This window comes from Peromyscus eremicus, chromosome 23 (assembly GCF_949786415.1).
Source record: "Peromyscus eremicus chromosome 23, PerEre_H2_v1, whole genome shotgun sequence".
NCBI classification, from domain to species: Eukaryota; Metazoa; Chordata; class Mammalia; order Rodentia; family Cricetidae; genus Peromyscus; species Peromyscus eremicus.
In genome coordinates, this window is record NC_081438.1 from 26,857,874 (window position 1) to 26,876,531 (window position 18,658).

At 50.2% G+C, this 18,658-nt stretch overlaps 1 protein-coding gene across 1 annotated transcript in view; it reads right to left on the minus strand.

Moving 5' to 3' along the window:
• The window catches only part of Zan (zonadhesin), a 104,189-nt gene that overhangs the window by 42,777 nt on the left and 42,754 nt on the right, over nucleotides 1-18,658 (minus strand). The window contains exons 35-48 of the mRNA XM_059249792.1: nucleotides 17,429-17,727; nucleotides 13,093-13,310; nucleotides 12,602-12,743; nucleotides 12,035-12,252; nucleotides 11,389-11,530; nucleotides 10,426-10,643; nucleotides 9,136-9,277; nucleotides 8,546-8,763; nucleotides 4,938-5,079; nucleotides 4,322-4,539; nucleotides 3,280-3,421; nucleotides 2,141-2,358; nucleotides 767-908; nucleotides 46-263 (exon numbers count right to left, since the gene is read on the minus strand). Coding sequence (XP_059105775.1) covers nucleotides 46-263; nucleotides 767-908; nucleotides 2,141-2,358; nucleotides 3,280-3,421; nucleotides 4,322-4,539; nucleotides 4,938-5,079; nucleotides 8,546-8,763; nucleotides 9,136-9,277; nucleotides 10,426-10,643; nucleotides 11,389-11,530; nucleotides 12,035-12,252; nucleotides 12,602-12,743; nucleotides 13,093-13,310; nucleotides 17,429-17,727 — 2,677 coding nt within the window. The remainder of the gene's footprint in view (nucleotides 1-45; nucleotides 264-766; nucleotides 909-2,140; nucleotides 2,359-3,279; nucleotides 3,422-4,321; nucleotides 4,540-4,937; nucleotides 5,080-8,545; nucleotides 8,764-9,135; nucleotides 9,278-10,425; nucleotides 10,644-11,388; nucleotides 11,531-12,034; nucleotides 12,253-12,601; nucleotides 12,744-13,092; nucleotides 13,311-17,428; nucleotides 17,728-18,658) is intronic.

Below are 18,658 nucleotides of genomic sequence, written 5' to 3' on the forward strand. Positions count from 1 at the left end.
GCCGTTTCCTATCCCCCACCAACCCCGCTTTAGATGTCCACTCACCGGGACGAGAACACCCTGAGCATCTTTGCAGCCACACTCAATTCTGAGCACACACTTGTCGTTGTACAGCACAAAGCCAGGTTGACAGAGGCAGCCCTCCTTGCAAGTGGAGGGGACTTTGGTGATGGTGCCCTCACAGTGGCCATCAGGGTCCGAGCAGGAAGGTTGACAGGAGGGAAGGCAGTTGGTGTAGTAGCTGTGGGCTGGGCACTGCAGAGCTATGGGGTGGAAGGAGATTGGAATTATTGGGAATGACCTAGAAGGCCCAAGTGAACAAGCTACAGAAACCAGACAAGGGGGCTGGAGAGATGGCTCAGCCTTTAAAATTGCTTGCTGCTCTTATATGGAACTTGAATTCAGATCCCAGTATCCATGTAAGGTCCTCAATACCTCCTGTACCTCCACCTCCAGGGGATCCAGCATCTCTTCTGGCCTCCCCCTGCACTGCACTCAGGTGCATAAACACACACACAGGCACACCATTATACACGTCTTAAAAACATCTTTAAAAAGAATTTGGATCTGCCAAGTCAATTTAGAGACTAACAATATAAAGACTAACCATGGGATCCAGCCCAGCCATAGGTTCTCACAATCCCTCCCCATGGTGGTACCCCCATCCCAGACCTTAATTAAAAGCCCAGAGGACTACCCTCCTTCTTCCCCTTCTGATCTCTCCAGCCACATGCGCACCCTCCCCACCTCCCCGTGGCTCCCTTACTGATTTTGGCGCAGTTACTGTTGCCATCCTCCAGGTCCTTGCAGTAAGTCTCTGGAGGACACTGGAATTCCTTGCACAGGATGGCCCCTCCTGAGCAGGTACAGCTCTGGGTGCAGCCTCTGTTGATCCAGTTCTTGTCTGCCTGAAGAAGTCAAGGGGGAGAAAGGCAGTCAGGACAGAGGGACTGGTTAGAAGGAAAGAGCCTCACTTCCTGTCTGAAGGGCTGACCTTGCCCTCCCTATCAACAGGTTCCGAATCTATCCTAAACATGGGAGGAAAAGACTTAGGGGGAAATGCACCTGCGGCTATGGACACCGCTTAATGGTATGGCTTGTGCCTAAAGTCCTCCACTGAGGAGTTGACAGTGTGGCTCAGTGTTAGAGGTTAAGCCTAGAATCCTCTACTGGTGGCTTGGGAACACAGCTCAGATACAAAAATTCTGCCTAGGATCCTCAGTGATGGTGGCTGGAGAAGGTCGAGCTCAGCTGTAGAACACTTGCCGAGAATCCTCCAGTGATGGGCTAGGGATCTGGCTCATGGTAGAGTATCTGCTATGATTCCCCAGTGGGGTGTGGGGAGTGTGGTTCAGTGGCAGAGCTCAGCCCCAGTCCTCAAGTGAGGGCTAGGTAGTGTAACCAAGTCTCATGTCTCCTGACCAGAATGTCCCTGGGAGGGAACAGGGGCATGGCTCAGAAGAGGAGCACTTGTCTAACCTTTATCCATTCAGTCAGGAGCATCCCAAGCAAAGAAAAGCAGGAGAAAAGAGTAAGTCGCCCTCAATCCCAGCTGGTTTTCTTGTTTGTTTTTGCTTTGTTTGAGTCAGTCTCAATTTGTAGCCCTGGCTGTCCTGGAACTCACTTTGTAAATCTAATTGGTCTCAGACTCACAGGATCTGCCTGCCTCTGCCTCTGCTTCTTGAGTGCTTGGCTTAAAGGGGTGTGCCTCCTGCCCTGTGCAATCTCAGTTTTTAGAACGTGTACGTGTGTGTGTGTGTGTGTGTGTGTGTGTGTGTGTGTGTGTGTGCGCGTGCGCGCACTTTGGCATGCCTATAAATAGGAGTGCATGACTATGTGGAGACAGAGGAAACCTCAGGTACTGGTTCTCACCTCCACTTTTTACTGGACAGTGGTTACTCTCTCTTTCCCTCATTGTTCACTGCTGCCCACACAAGACTAGATAGCCCTTAAGTTTCTGGGAATTCTCCTGTCCCTGGCCCCCCACATCCCAGTAGGAGCCCCTGGACTAGAGACAGGCTAGCAAGGTTTACGTGGGTTGTAGGGATTCAAACTCAGCTTCTCATACTTGCAGAGCAAATGTTTTATACACTGAGCTATTTCCCATCCCCCACCAATCCCACTTTAGACGCCCACTCACTGAGATGAGAACACCCTGGGCATCTTTGCAGCCACACTGAATTTTGAGCACACACTTGTCGTTGTATAGCAGATAGGCAGGTTGACAGACGCAGCCTTCTTTGCAGGTGGAGGGGACGTTATGGCTGGTGCCACTACAGAGGCCTTCTGGGTCCCAGCAGGAAGGCAGGCAGGAAGGTAGGCAGCTGGTGAATATGCTGTGGGCAGGGCACTGCAGAGCTTTTGGATGGAGAGAACGTGGGGTTAGTGGAAAGGAACAGAATGGTGCAAGGAAGCAAAGGAAACCCCCCACTATGCCAAACAACCCATAGAACTGGGGGAAAATTTGTTTCTTTCCTTTTGTTATTTCTTTTTTTTTTTTTTTTTTTTTTTTTTGTTTTTTCGAGACAGGGTTTCTCTGTGTAGCTTTGCACCTTTCCTGGGACTCACTTGGTACACTTGGTAGCCCAGGCTGGCCTCAAACTCACAGAGATCCACCTGGCTCTGCCTCCCGAGTGCTGGGATTAAAGGCGTGCGTCACCACCGCCCGGCCCCTTTTGTTATTTCTTTAGCAGACATTTACTGAACATGGGGGATGCACCAAGTTCCGAAGAAAGAAGAGTGGGTCTTGGACTGGAGAGAGAGTGTTTAACTCAGTAGTTAACATTGCTTGCTGCTCTTGTAGAACATCTGAGTTCAGTTCCCAGTACCCAGGGTGAGTGGCTCACAATACGCTGTAATTCCAGCTCCAGGGGATCCAACACACACACACACACACACACACACACACACACACACACACACACACACACACTCATTCACATTCACACACATACTCACACAGTCTCACATACACTCATAGACACTCACACACACAGACTCATACACACAGACTCACACACACAGACATACACACCCCCACACACTCACACACCCACATACACCTTTAAAAAGAAGAAGGAGAGCGAAAAGGATGAGGAAGATCTCCCAAGTCTGTGTGGAAAACTAACAGCTGAGAAAGTATCATTGAGAAAGGATGTGGCCCAGCCATGGGTTCCCAGAACCCCTTCCCACTGTGGTACTCCTACACTCTCAGAATGCCCTTCTCTGGTTCCTTCACCCAGGAGCACACCTCCTCAACCTTCCCCCACGGCCCCTTACTGATTTTGGTGCAGTTACTGTTGCCGTCATTGGTGTCGTGGCAATAGGTCCCTTGGGGACACCGGAAATTCTGGCACTGGATGGTGCCTCCCGTGCAGGCACAGCTCTGGGTGCAGCCTCTGGAGATCCAGGTCTTGCCTGCCTGCAGAAGCCATAGGAAGAGAAAGGGAGTGAGGACTTGGCAGGGTGTTCAGAAAAGACAAGTTCACAGCCTGGATGGATTATCTACACACTCTACCCATCTACTGAGTCAACCATGCACAGGTGGAAGATACTTGATTTAAAAAAAATGCATTCAGGGATTGGGGAGATGACTGAACACTTTTTTCTTAGATTTATTTATTTATTATGTATACAGTGTTCTGCCTGCATGTGTCCCTGCAGGCCAGAGGAGGGCACCAGATCTCATTACAGATGGTTGTGAGTCACCATGTGGTTGCTGGGAATTGAACTCAGAACCTCTGGAAGAGCAGCCAGTGCTCTTAACCTCTGAGCCATCTCTCCAGCCTGAGATGATTGAACATTTAAGAGCACTTTCTGCACCTTTACAGTATTCAAGTTTAGACTCCTGCACCCGCGGTGGGATCCTCAAAACTATCTATAACTCTAGTCCCAGGTTGTCTGATGTCCTCTTTTAGCCTCTTCAGGCATGTGTACTCACGTGGCACACGTTCACACAGACACTCAGATATACACATAAATAAAACTGATAAAATCTTTTTTTTTTTTCATTGCATTTGGTGCTGGTGGATGTGGTTCCTCGGTAGAAGGTCTGTGTAGAACCCCCCAGTGAGGAGTTGAGGGCAAGGCTCAGCAGTAGATTGCTTTCCTGGAACCCTCAAATGGGTGACTGCTGTGTGGTAAAGAGTTGGATTGCTTTCCTGACACCTCACAGGTGACTCACACTTCAGAGTACCAGTCTACTGAGTGCCAGGCCCTGATCAACGTTCACACTCCAGGGCCAGCCATTCAGATATGAGCATCCCAGGCTCAGAGAAGCAGAGGGAAGGGGACCCCAATCTGACTCTCCACACCCACTCACCGGGATGAAGATACCCTGGGTGTCTTTGCAGCCACACTGAATTCTGGGTATACACTTGTCCTCATTCAACACAAAGCCTGGATGACAGCGGCAACCCTCCTTGCAGCTGGAGGGGACTTTGGTGCTGACGTCCTCACAGTGACCCTCCGGGTTGGAGCAGGAAGGCAGACAGGAGGGAAGGCAGTCCGTGAACTGGCTGTGGGCCGGGCACTGCAGAGCTAAAGTGTGGAGGGAGAGTGGGATTAGGGGAGAGGCCCTGGGGGGCTTGAGGAAGCAGAGGCTGCAGAAACCAGAGGAGATGGAATGTTCAAGAGAACTTGAACGTAGGTTTTTTTGTTTTTGTTTCCCCCAAAAACCCTACTTGCTGGCCACAGCCTGTGTACCAAGCCCCTAGGAAAGGAAGTAAGAAGAATAGAACTTCTAAGGTCTTGTGGGGTGCTAACCATGGAGAGACCAAGACTGAGAAAGTACCCAGCCCCAAAGTACCAGTCCCCAGAGTCTCTCCTCACTGCTAGCCCTTACCCTGACCCCTGAGGCCGAGGGACTAAGCTCCTTCCTGCCTGCCCCTGGTCTCCAGTCATGCACACCTTCCCCACCCTCCCTGTGGCTCCCTTACTGATTTTGGTGCAGTTACTGTTGCTGTCCTCCATGTCGCTGCAGAAAGTCCCCGAGGGACACTGGAACTCCCTGCAGTGGATGACCCCTCCCACACAGGTACAGGTTTGTGAACAGCCTCTGTTGATCCAGGTCTTGTCCGCCTGCAGAAGCCCCAGGAATGAAAACGAAGTGAGCGCAGGTGGGCTGGTCAGAGGGCAACAGCCTCGTCTCTGAAGTGCTGACCTTTGCCCTTGATATCTACAGCTCTCACATCTATTCAGTCAACCAATGATTGATGGGAAATTTGGGGGAGGGGAATGACCCGTGTGACTGGCAGAGCACCTAACTAGAATCCCCATCCAAGTGCTTACAACTCAGTGGTACCCGTCTAGGCCCCAGTCGTCCCTTGACGGCCTGGGAGCACAGCGCAGTCCAGACAGCTTCTGACTACATACAGTCTCCTAGTGGGGATCTGGCTCTGGAGGTTCAGCTACAGAGCATTTGTCTAGTATGTCCCAGGACCTGCTCAGCCTCCGCACTCCAAGGCAACCATGTGTATAGACAGGTGCACGAAACAGAAGAAAAGAGCAAGTCACCCCAATCCCACGTTTGAAAACAATCTTTTTTCTGTGTGGGTGGGTGTATTTGTGTGCATGGAACTAGGGCACATGGATCTGTGGAGGTCAGAGATAATCTCCTTCCACTTCGTATTGAGACAGCACCCCTCCCCCTCTCCTTTTTTCTTTTTCTTCTTGCCTTCCTCCACTAAGCACACAGGACTAGCCAGCCCTCCAGTTTCTAGGGATTCTCTTGTCTCTACATCCCACCTCCCAGTAGAAGCCCTGGATTACAGACACAGGCCACGCAGGCAGCCAGGTTACATGGGTTGTAGAGATTCAGTCTCAGGTCCTCATTCTTTTGTGTATGTACTTTACACACTAAGCCATCTCCCCATCCCTCCCCATCCCACTCTCCATGCCCACTCACTGGGATGAGAGCACCCTGGGCGTCTTTGCAGTCACACAGAATTCTGAGCATACACTTGTCTTCATGCAGCACATAGCCAGCTTGACAGACACAGCCCTCCTTGCAGGTGGAGGGGGCTGTGGTGCTGGTGCCCTCACAGAGGCCTTCTGGGTCCCAGCAGGAAGGTAGACAGGAAGGTAGGCAGCTGGTGTAGCGGCTGTGGGCGGGGCACTGCAGAGCTATGGGGAGAGAGAGAGTTGGGTTAGTGGAAAAGATTAGAGGGCTCAAGAAGCAGGGGCTACGGAAACCACAGGGGGCTGAATGAGCAACAGAGCTTTGAGGGGTTCGACCCCTCTTGTATTATTCATTCAGCCAACATTTATTGAGCATGCGATGTGTGCCAAGTCCCAAAGTAATGAAACGGATCTCCCAAGTCAACATGGGAGACTAACCATGGAGAGGCTAATGCCAAGAAGGGGCCCAGCTGAGTGGTGGGACCCCGGGATCTCTCTCCTCTACCCCTCACCTCAAAGGCCCAGGGAACCCCACCCTTCTCGCCCTGTCTGGACCACACCCCTCCCCCCCCCACACGGTGCTCCCTCACTTATGTTGACACAGTCACTGGTGTCACCCTCGCTGCCGTCCTGGCAGTAAGTCCCTGGGGGGCACTGGAATTTCTGGCATTGAATGACCCCTCCCACGCAGTTACAGCTCCGGGAACAGCCTCTGGAGATCCAGCTCTTGCCTGCCTGAAGGAGCCGAGAGAAAAGAGAGAAAGTGAGAAAGGAGGGCTGGTTTAGGGGGCAGCCTCACTCACTGTTTGGAGGGCTTCAGTCTGCCCTCCCTGTCTGTACATTCAGATGCCAGTGTGTCATCAACCACAGGTGGAAAACGTTTGGAAAAAGGAAAAAAGAACACTACTACATCTTGTCAGGATGTGGTGGTGAATGCCTCTAATCCAAGAACTTGGGAAGCAGAAGCAGGCAGATGTCTGTGAGTTCAAGGACAGCCAGGACTACATAGTGAGATTCTGTCTCAAAAAACAAAAACAGCTGGGCAGTGGTGGTACACGCCTTTAATTCCAGCACTCAGGAAGCAGAGGCAGGCGGATCTCTGTGAGTTCGAGGCCAGCCTAGTCTACAAAGCAAGTTCTAGGACAGCCAAGGCTATACTGATAAATCCTGTCTGAAAAAAACAAAAAAATTTAAGACAAACAAACAAAAGAGCAAATGCTACATCTGGGACTGGCAGTACAGTTCAGGGGTACAGTGCTTGCCTAGACTCTTCATGTGGAGGACTAGAGTACGGCTCATCCTCAGACTATCTATCTATAATCCCTATTGAAGGGCTGGGAAATGGCTCAGTGGTAGAGCTGAGGCCTAGAATCTCCCAAAGGGAGCCTGGTGTGTAGGTCAGCCACAGAGCACTAGAGTAAGGCCCAACTGACAGGCAAGGGTGAGAGGTGGCAGTGGGGCATGTACTAGAGGTAGAACACCTGCCTAGAATCCCCCAGTGAGGGGCTGGGGTGTGGTTCAGGGGTAGAGCACCTGCCTAGAATCCCCCAGCAATACTGAGGTACTGCTTAGCAGTAGAGCACCTGCCTAGAATCCTCCAGTGAGGGGATAGAGGTGTGGCTCCTTGGTAGTGAGCCTGCCTAGCCTATGGCAGGCCCTGACCAACCAGGGAAGGACATTCCAGGTGGAGAGAAGCAGAGGAAATTAGAAAGTGGCCACCAAACCTATTTTTAAAAATATTTTTTATGTGTTTGTGTATGTTTGTGCGGGAGAGCGACTGGGGAAGAAGTACTTATCCATCAAGGCCAGAGGACAATCTCTAGTTTTGACTCTTGCCTTCTATTTTGTATTGAGATAGTTCTCCCCCAACACACACACACACACACACACACACACACACACACACACCCCTCTGATGCTGTTGTTCTGCACAAGACTAGCTAGCTCCCACTTTCTGAAGGTTCTCCTGTCTCTCATCTACCAGTAGGAGCACTGTATAAGAACTACGACAGCATCGTATGTGGGCGTGGTCATTCGAACCCAGATCTCATACTTGCAGTGTGGTGGCTGTTCTCGGTTGTCAGCTTGACTACATCTGGAATGAACTAAAACCCAAATGACTGGGCACACCTGTGAGGGATTTATTTATTTTTTCTTAATTAAATCATTTGAAGTGGATCTTCTAATCCGATCTTTGGGATGGGAAGATCCACCTTTAATCTAGGCTACACTTTCTGCTGGCAGCCTAGATAAGACATGGAAAAAGGAAGTTTGTTTCTCTCTCTCTCTCTCTCTCTCTCTCTCTCTCTCTCTCTCTCTCTCTCTCTGCCTGCTTGCTCTCACTGGCAAATCCAGTCCTTCACTGGCATTAGCGCCTACTTCTTTGGGATTCTAGTGTATACTGAAGACCAGCTGAGACATCTAGCCTCACAGACTGAACAACTACTGGATTCTTGGACCTTCCACTTATAGGCAGCCATTGTTGGATTAGACTTACATAAGCCTGTAAGACTTTTAGTGTAAATCATTCTAATAAATCCCCTTTTTATATCTAGAAATATCCATTCCATAGAGAACCCTGACTAATACACACAGCAAGAGAGTTACCCATTGAGCCCTCTCAAACCTACTCTCTATACTAACTCACCGGGATGAGGACACCCTGGGTGTCTTGGCAGCCACACTCAATTCTGGGCACACACTTGTCATTATGCAGCACATAGCCATGTTGGCAGGTGCAGCCCTCCTCACAGGTAGAGGGGGCTTTGGTGATGGTGCCCTCACAGTGTCCTTCTGGGTCCAGGCAGGAAGGTGGACAGGAGGGCAGGCAGTCGGTGTACTGGCTGTGCGCTGGGCACTGCAGAGCTGGGGGGCGGAAGGAGAGTGGGGTTCGTGGAGAGAACAGAGGCAGACCATAGAGACCAGGCTGGGTAGGACGACCAGCAGGGCTTGGGGCTTTTCTTCCCTTCGTTATTCATTCAGCAAACATTTACTGACCATAGGCTGTGTGCCGTGGCTTCAAAGAGGAGGGTGAAGCTGAGGACATGGAGCGTTCAGGTCAATGTGGAAGGCTGACCACTAAGACACTAAGGCCGAGAAGGGCCCCAGCCAGGCTGTGGGTCCCCAGAAGCCCTCATCTCTGTGGTACTGCCTATCCCTGAGCTTATCCCCAGGGAACTAAGCTCCGTCCCCCCCCCCCCCCCGGCCAGGAGCGCACCCTCCCCACGGCCCCCTTACTGATTTTGGCGCAGTGACTGCTGCCATCATCACTGTCCTTGCAGTAGGTCCCTGGGGAACACTGGAAAGTCCTGCACTGGATGACGCCTCCCACGCAGGTACAGCTCTGGGTGCAGCCCCTAGAAGTCCAGGTCTTGCCTGACTGCAGAAGCCACAGGAAGAGGAAGGAAGTGATAACCAAAGGCTACGTCTAAGGAGACAGTCTCACCTCCTGTGAGAGGGACTTACATTTGTTCTCAGAGTCTGCAGTTTCCGTATCTACTCCATCAACCAACAACAGAAATATGTGAAAAACCACTGCAGAGATACAGTAAAGGGGTACTGTGTCTGCCTAGAATCCCTCATTGAGGAGCTGAGGAGTGGCTCAGTGGTAGAGCACCTGCCTAGAATCCTCCTTAGTAGGAGCCTAGGACCATGATTCATAAATGGAGCTCCTGATCAGAAATCTATCAATGGGTAAGGGTGATGAGCAATGGGTGTGTATTAAAGATGAGTACATTCTAGCAATGGGATGTTGCTCATCAGTAAAACACTTGCCTAGAATCTTCTAGTGAGGGAATGGGAGAGGGTAGCTGGGTGGTAGATCGCCTGTCCAGCCTGTAGCAGGCCCTGACCAACCTTCACACTCTGGAGCCAGCCATAAGGCAGGAATAATCTCAGAGAGAAGCAGGGGAATGAGAAAGTGGTCACCAACCGTACTTAAAAAACAAAACAAAAAGTCGGGTAGTGGTGGTGCACGTCTTTAATTCCAGCACTCAGGAGGCAGGGGCAGGCGGATCTCTGTGAGTTCCAGGTCAGCCTGATCTACAAAGCAACTTCCAGGACATCTAGGGCTGTTACACAGAGAAACCCTGTCTCAAAAATCCAAAACAAAACAAAACAAACTTTTTTCTGTGTGTTTGTGTGTGTCTGTGTGTGGTCCTGGGGAGTGTTTACCCACAGGGGTCAGAGACATTTCTACTGTTAGTTCTTGCTTTCTGCTTGTATTGAGACAGGGTGGGTCTCTCTCTCTCTCTCTCTCTCTCTCTCTCTCTCTCTCTCTCTCTCTCTCTCTCTCTCTCTCTCTGCAGGCTCTTTCCTGTTACTGTTCAGTTGCTGCCCACACAAGACTAATTAACACAAGAATCTGGGGCTTCTCCTGTCTTGTCTCTGCTCTCACAGTAGAAGCACTAGGGTTACCCACATGGGCTATTACACCCATCTCATATGGTCCTCACACTTACACAGCAAGTTATTTACCCACTGAGCCATCTCCTGGCACCCCAAATCCTACTTTCAACACCAACTCACCGGGATGAAGGCACCCTGGGTGTCTTGGCAATCACACTCAATTCTGAGCACACACTTGTCTTTATCCAACACATAGCCAGGTTGACAGATGCAGCCCTTCTTGCAGGTAGAGGGGACTTTGGTGATGGTGCCCTCACAGTGGGCATCAGGGTCCGAGCAGGAAGGTAGACAGGAGGGAAGGCAGGTGGTGTACTGGCTGTGGGCAGGGCATTGGAAAGCTGTGGGGTTGAGGAGAAGAAGTGAGTGGAGAGAATAGAGGGGCCACAGATACATAAACCACGTGAGCTTGGGGCTCCCCACAACTGTGCTTTCAGCAAACACTTACTGACTGCGGATTGTTTGCCAAGCCGTGAGAGAAGAAAGTATGAAGAATGGAAGGAAGTGACTGCTAGAATTCTTAGCCCCTCCCCCAGCTACATGACCGCACATGCGCTCTCCAGTAGCCGAGCAAGATGCTCAGTCATCCTAGGGCCTTACATCCCATGTAATCTGTGCGCTGTGTGATCACACAATCTGCATGCGTTGTGGTCATGTAACATATGCGCATGCATGGCGTAGACAGGAAGCCCAGAATCACATGTGTGTGGGGGACTTATAAAGCGGGTTCCACCTATCCCTTCCCTCTCTTCCTGCACGGTCATCCCATAGGCCTGTGCACACCCCTTCTATTCCTTTCCCTTAATAAACTCTTACAGTGGGTTTTGTTGTGCCTCGTGGCTTCTCTTGCGTGGTAAACAGTGCCACTTAATAAATAACATTGCGTCACTTAATAAATAACAGTGACCATTTAGAGACTAACCCTGAGAAAGGATCTAGTCCAACATAGGTCCCCAGAATCTTTTCTGACTATGGTAGCTCTTAGCCCTGAGCTTTAATGCCCAGAGGACCAAGATCCTCCTTGCCCCGCCTCTGACTTTTCCTTCCATGAGCACACCCTCCCCACCTTCCCTGTGGCTCCCTTACTGATTTTGACACACTGACTGCTGCCATCATTGCTGTCCTTGCAGTGAGTCCCTGAGGGACACTGGAAATTCCGGCACCTGATGGCCCCTCTCATACAGGTACAGCTCTGGGTGCAGCCTCTGGAGGTCCAAGTCTTGCCTGCCTGCAGAAGCCAGGAGAGGAGAACGGACGTAGAGACTGAGAGGATGCTCTAGAGAGCCCGGCTTAGCCTCATGCCTGAAGGGTTTATATATGCTCTCCTTATATTCAAGCTCCATATCTAGTCAATCAACCAAGTGCCAGTAGAAAATATCTGATTTTAAAATGGCATTTGGGGCTGCAGGTTTCTGTCCAGAGACAGAAAGCCTGAGTAGACTTCCCCAGTGAAAGTCTAGGGGTGTGGCTGAGCAGTACATTGCTTGCCTAGAATCACATCAAGCAGGGTGTGCTGCATGGCTCAGAGTCAGAAGGCTTGCCTAGAATCCAGTAGTAAGATGCTGGGGGCAAGGCTCATGCTTAGAACATTTGCCTACTGTATACCAGGCCCTGAGGATACAATACAGGTCTACACATTTCAGGGCCAGCCATACAGACAGGAACATTCCAAGCAGTGAGAAGCAGAGGGAAGGAGGAAGGGGCCCCAAACCCACTCTCCACACCCACTCACTGGGATGAAGGCACCCTGGGTGTCTTTGCAGCCACAGTGAATTCTGGGTACACACTTGTCCTTATCAAGCACAAAGCCAGGGAGGCAGAGGCAGCCTTCTTTGCAGGTGGAAGGGAGGCTGGGGCTGGTGCCCTTGCAGTGGTCATCCAGGTTGGAGCAGGAAGGCAGACAGGAGGGAAGGCAGCTGGTGTAGAGGCTGTGGGCCGGGCACTGCAGAGCTACGGGGAGGAGGAGAGATGGGTTACTGGAGAGAACAGAGGGGCCCAAGGAAGCAGAAACTGCAGAAACCAGACTTCTTTTGTTATTCACTTAGCAACCACTTACTGAGTGTGGTTTATGTGCCAAGCCCCCAGGAAAGAAGAAGATGGGTCTCCCAAGTTCATGTGGGAGACTCACCATTGAGATTTAAACTGAAAAGGAACACAGCCCAGCCGTGCATCCCCAGAACCCCTCTCCACTTCCTGTCCTCCGCCTCTTAGGCCAGGAGACCAAGCGCCTTCTCCTTCTTCCCTTGCTGTTGGTCCCTCTAGTCACGCGCACACCCCACCTTCCCCGCGGCCCCCTTACTGATTTTGACACAGTTACTGCTGCCGTCCTCGTTCTCCTGGCACTGAGCCCCCAAGGGGCACTGGAAATTCTGGCACTCGATGGCCCCTCCAATGCAGACACAGTTCTGGGTACAGCTGCTGGAGATCCAGTTCTTGCCTTCCTGCAGAAGCCAGGGGAAGAGAGATAGAGTGAGGGGGAGAACTGCTTCTGGGGAGACAGCCCCCCTCCTGTTGAGGGACTTGTCCTTTCAGTCTGCAGGTTTCCCTCCACTGAGTCAATAAACCACGGATGTAAAAATAGAAAAAAAAAATTGCATCTGCGGCTGGAGGTGGGGCTGAGTGAAGAGCTCCCGTGTGCAGCCCCCGTCAAGTGCTAGGGACATAGGTCAGAGGCAGAGCACTTGCGTAGCCTGCACCAGACCGGACCAACTTTCCTGCCCTAGGGCCCTTCACAGACAGAAGTGACGGCAAGGAGAAAGTGGCCCCAGTCCTACCCTCTATGCCACTCACCGGGACGAAGACACCCTGGGCGTCTTTGCAGCCACAGTGAGTTTTGAGCACACACTTGTCATTGTTCAGCACGTAGCCCGGTTGACAAATGCAACCCTCCCTGCAGGTGGCAGGGACTTTATGACCAGAGCCCTCACAGCGGCTGTCCGGGTCCAAGCAGGAAGGTGGACAGGAGGGAAGGCAGTTTGTGTAGTGACTGTGAGCTGGGCATTCCAGAGCTGTGGCACAGAGGGAGGTTAGCATCAGTTAAGAGGGCCCAAAGGGGCCCGAGGAAGCAAAGGCTGCAGAAACCAGGGTGGGTTAAATCATCAACATAACTCACCCCCGCCCCCATTATTCATTCAACATTGACTGAGTAGAGCCTGTGTGCTGAGCTGTGAAGAAATCAATCAATCAATCAATCAATAAATAAGGTTCTTTTAAACTAATGTGGGAACTTACCCAGGTCAGTCAGCAATAACCAAGTGACCTTTATGTCCCCCTCAGTCCTCCTGCACTTACTAGCTGAGGACATAGAGTTGAGTACCAGGTATAACGGGGCCACAGGGCAGGGAGGGGAAACTGTCACGGAATTTTAAATGGTCCTTAAGGGAAACAGCTCTGTGCTGTGCCTCATAGCTGTACTATCGGCACTCGGAGGACAGAGGCAGGAGGATCCAGAATCAGGGCTATCCTTGACTACATAAGAGAGTTTAAAAACACAGAGAGACAGGGCTGAAGAGATTTCCCAGACAATAAAGATGTGTGCCATCAAGCCCGAGGATCTGAATTGGATTTCTGGGATCCACACAGTGAAATAGAGAATTAACTCCCAAAAGTTGTCCTCTGACCTCCGTGTGTGTTGTTACATGCATGCACACATGCCCATGTGTGTGCATACACACACACACACACACACACACACACACAATAAATAATGTAATAAAGCAAGACAGAGAGTGACTAAATGTAGGGAGAGTCAGCAATGTGCTGTTCACATTAGTCATCCCTTGGTTAATTACCTTGCTCTTTCCCCAGCCCCTCACTGAGAGACTCTAGGCAATCAGTCCACCCCTGAGCTATACTCCTGGCCTGGCTGACTTAGCATGTATATTATATCATATATCATGAGCCATGTAGAGAGGGTTGAAAGTATATTAGATGGTGTACACAGGTTCTATGCAGACTCTGTGCAATTTTATGAAAGGGACTTAAGCATCCTCAGATGTTGCTACCCTTGGGGTTCTTGAATCCAATCAGACAGACCCTGTTGATATGGACAATTAATAATACTAAAAAGTTTTAATCATCCCTTACTTTGCATTTTAAGATATCTGTGGCCGGGCGGTGGTGGCGCACGCCTTTAATCCCAGCACTCGGGAGGCAGAGCCAGGAGGATCTCTGTGAGTTCAAGGCTAGCCTGGTCTACAGAGCAAGATCCAGGACAGCCTCCAAAGCTACACAGAGAAACCCTGTCTTGAAAAACAAAACAAAACTAAGATATCTGTGTACGTGTGTGGGCGTCCATTTGCATGCATGTGTGTTTGTGTCTGTCTGCGTAACGTGTATAAGGGTGCTCACAGAGGCCAGAAGAAGGTATTGGATCCCCTGGAGACGGAGTTACAGGGATTTATGAGCCACCTGATGTGGATGTTGGGGACTGAACTTGAGTCCTCTACAAGAGCACTGAACTGCTGAGTCATCTTTTCAGTCCCACGTTTTAAAAGTTTACAGGTTCTTGATTTACACTGAGGGTTACACAACTGTAACCTAACAGTACTCTCCTCTAAGTCATCTCTCCAGCCTTAATGTTGGTTTGTTGGTTTGTTCAGTGCCACAGCTAAGTCAGGCTTGGCGGTGCAGGAGGAACAGACATTCAAGGCCATGCTTGGCTGCCTAGGGACTGTGCGGCCAGTCTGGGTGGACGACTGTAAGGAACGGTACTCTCCAGACACAACAGGGTATTTGTACACATGAAGCCACAGTGGCTGTTCAACATGCACAAGTTCAAGCCCCACAAAATCTCCGCATGGAGAAAGGAAATGGGCATGAACTCCCACCCCTAGCTGAAGAGCTACTGGCAACTGTTATCTGCTAGAGACAGAGTCTTTTCTTTATGGATGTGGAAGCCCCTGGAAGGTGGACTACACTCCAGTGGATGCCTATACACCCAAAAGTAAATAAAGAGCACAAAATGACTCAATTGTGTTTAAAAAAAGTAAAACTTAAAGTAGAAAAAAAGCAAAAATTGTTGTGTAATAATCTTTGTGTACACTGTGAAGAGGTGTCTTTGCCAGGGCACCTTCTGATTGCTTTACTAAAGGGCTGAATGACCAATGGCTTGGCAGACAGAGAGAAAAGAGGAGGAGATGAGTCTAGATGTGGGAGAGACACCGGAGGACACAGAGAGGAAACAAGAAGTGCAAGATGGAAGAGAGGTAAAAAGCCACGAGGCAAAAATGGAGATTAATATAATGGGTTAATTTAAGTTATAAGAGCTACTGAGACAAGCCTAAGCTATAAGCTGAGCTACTATAATTAATAATTAGTCTCCAGGTCATTTTTGTGGGCTGGGGGCCCAAAGAAAAATCCATCTACAAAAAGCAGAAAAGAACTAGAGAGAGTGTCCAGACATCTAGGGATGTGGTTCAGTTGGTAGACTGTGAAGCCCTGGGTTCTATCCAAAGCTCATCATAAAACCAGGCATGGTGGTGCAAGTCTTTAATCCCGGTACTCTGGTGGTGGAGGCAGGAGGATCAGGAGTTCCAAGTCATCCTTGGGACGTAGCAAGTTCAGGACAAAACTGTGCTATAGGAGACCCTGTCTCCTCCTCCTCAATATATAAAAAGAAGGCACCCACTCTGACCTGGAGGGGCAAAGAACTTTCCAGGGTTGATATGAAGATGTACAGTGTGTGGGGAAATGAAGTTCTTTTTGGTGTGAGCTACATGCAGATGACAGAGGTAACAGAGCCAAGACAGTCTTCAGGGTCTTAAAGTCATAGCACAGAACTTAACCTTAACTGCCAAGGTAGCAACCAGGCAGGACAGTGATGACTTTCCCTTCAGAAGAACAGCATTGGCAGGAGAGATGAAAACCAGAGAGCAGTTAGAGATGCAACTCAGTGATCTATTGCTTATCTATCATGAGAAAAGCCCTAGGTTTCACCCCCAATAGTACAACTTAATTTATAAAATTCTTGTATTAGCTGGACTGGCTAGGAGATTTATCAGTCTACAAGCGCTTTCCCACAAGCATGAAGACCCAAATCCAATCCCCAGAGCCCATGCGAAAAGCCAGGCATGGTGGACAGTGCTTGTAAGTCCAGTGCCAGGGAGACGGAGACAGAGGACCACTGGGGCTCACCAACCAGCCCAGCCTCGGTAGCAGAGATCCTGCTGAGAGACCCTGTCTCGGAAAACGAAGTGGAGCTTCGGAGACAGCACAGTTGCTACAGTGTCAGCCATGCGAGCACAAGGACCCGTTTCTTCTCTAGCACTCACATAAAAACCCAGGCACGGCGGCACGCACCTGTAATTTCAGGGCTGGAGGCAGAGACAGGCAGATCTGTTGGCCAGCCATTCTAGCCTGTAACTGAGCTCCAGGTTAGGTGAGAGACCTTATTTCAAAACATAAGGTAGGGAGGCTAGAGAGATGGTGGGTGGGTAAGAGCACTTGCTGCTCTTCCAGATTTTTCTCAGCAGCCCCATCAGGTGGCTCATAACCCACCTAAGGTACTGGCACACACATGCATACACACACACACACACACACACACACACACACACACACACACAATTTTTTTCTAAAAATAAGGCAGAGCCAGGTGTGGTAGTGAATTCCTTTAGTCTGAGCACTCTGAAGGCAGAGGCAGAGGCAGGCATATCTTTGTGAGTTCAAGGACAGCCTGGCCTACATAGGAAGTTCTCGGAACCAGGGCTACATAGGAAGATTCTGTCTTTAAAAAAAAAATAAAAAAGGTAGAGAACAACCGAGAAAGATGCATGATGTCAAAGTCTGGCCTTCATAGACATGTTTACACATCCAATACACATATACCACCCCCCAACACACACACACAGAATAAGGTAGATGGCTATAATGAACAACACCTAAGGGTGGCTTTTAGTCTCCATGTGCACATGCATATGCTGCTACACACACACACACACACACACACACACACACACACACACACACACACACTTTTAGGTTATAGTGGAACACACCTATTACCCCCGTGTTCGGGAGGCAAAGGCAGGAGGACCTCGAGTTTGAGGCCAGCCTAAGCTACAGAGAGGTATGTGGGGAGAAGCGGGGTTTGGGAGCAGCGTGGGGTGACTACGGCGAGACTCACCACAGAAGCTGCTGTTCCTCCAGATGGGCGGCTTGAGCCCGTGGTTCTGACAGGCATCCTCGAAGGACTGCAGAGCCTCACAGAGGGCACGGAAGAGCTCTTTGAATTCACAGAAGTTTTTCATACATCCCAGCAGGAAGGGCTTGAGGGGTACCCGGGCAGCACACTGGGCCCAGGCAGAACTCTGGAGGGCGGCCTGGCAGTATGCCAGGGCTTTCTCGAAGTCAATGACCTTGCACTTTCCATTCATGATCTCCTGCTGCTCCACTTGGAGGCTCTGCTCTTCCATGTTCTGGCAACTAGAACGGGAAGAGCAAGGGCTCAGAAGAACTGGGCGTGGCGGTACATACCTGTGATCCCGGGGCTTGGAACGGGAAGGCGGGAGGACCAGAAGTTCAAAGGTGAGGCTGGTGGGGCAGTTCAGCAGGTGAAGCACTTGCCGCCAAGCCTCAGAACCCAAGTTTGATCCCTGGAACCTACATAATGGGAAGGGAAAGAATGGACCCATGCACATTGTCCTGTGACCTCTACACATGCAGCATGGTGCGTGTGCACACACACAAACACAATTCATAAAATTAAAAGACAATGTTTTAAGTTGCTCAAGGAGGCTGGAGAGATGACTCAGTGCTTAAGAATTTGTTGCTCTTGCAGAAGAGCCAGGTTCAGTTCCTAGCACCCACAGGATAGTTTACAAGCATACATAACTCCAGTTTCAGGGGATCCAATGCCCTCTTCTGATCATAATGGGCACCAGGAACGCATATGGTGCATATAAACACATACATGCAAAATACTCATACACATGAAATACAATAGATAAATCTGGGGAAAAAAGTTGCTGGGCTGTGGTGGTGCCCACCTCTGATCCCAGGACTTGGGAGGCAGAGGCAGGCAGATCTTTGTGAGTCCCAAGACATCCTGGTCTACAGACTGAGTTCCAGGACAGCCAGGGCTACAAAAACAAACCCTGACTCAAAGCAAACAAACAAACAAAAAAGTTAGTTGTTCAAGGTCATCTTTAACTACAGGTGAGTTTGGGACTGTCGAGGAATACGTAAGACTCTGCCTTAAAGACACACACACACACACACACACACACACACACACACACACACAGACACACACACACCATATATACACAATAACAATAAATAAAATGGAGGTTGGGAATATAGTTCCAGGGTAGGCCCTTGCCTAGCATGTCTGAGGCCCCCTGTACTGCAAAAA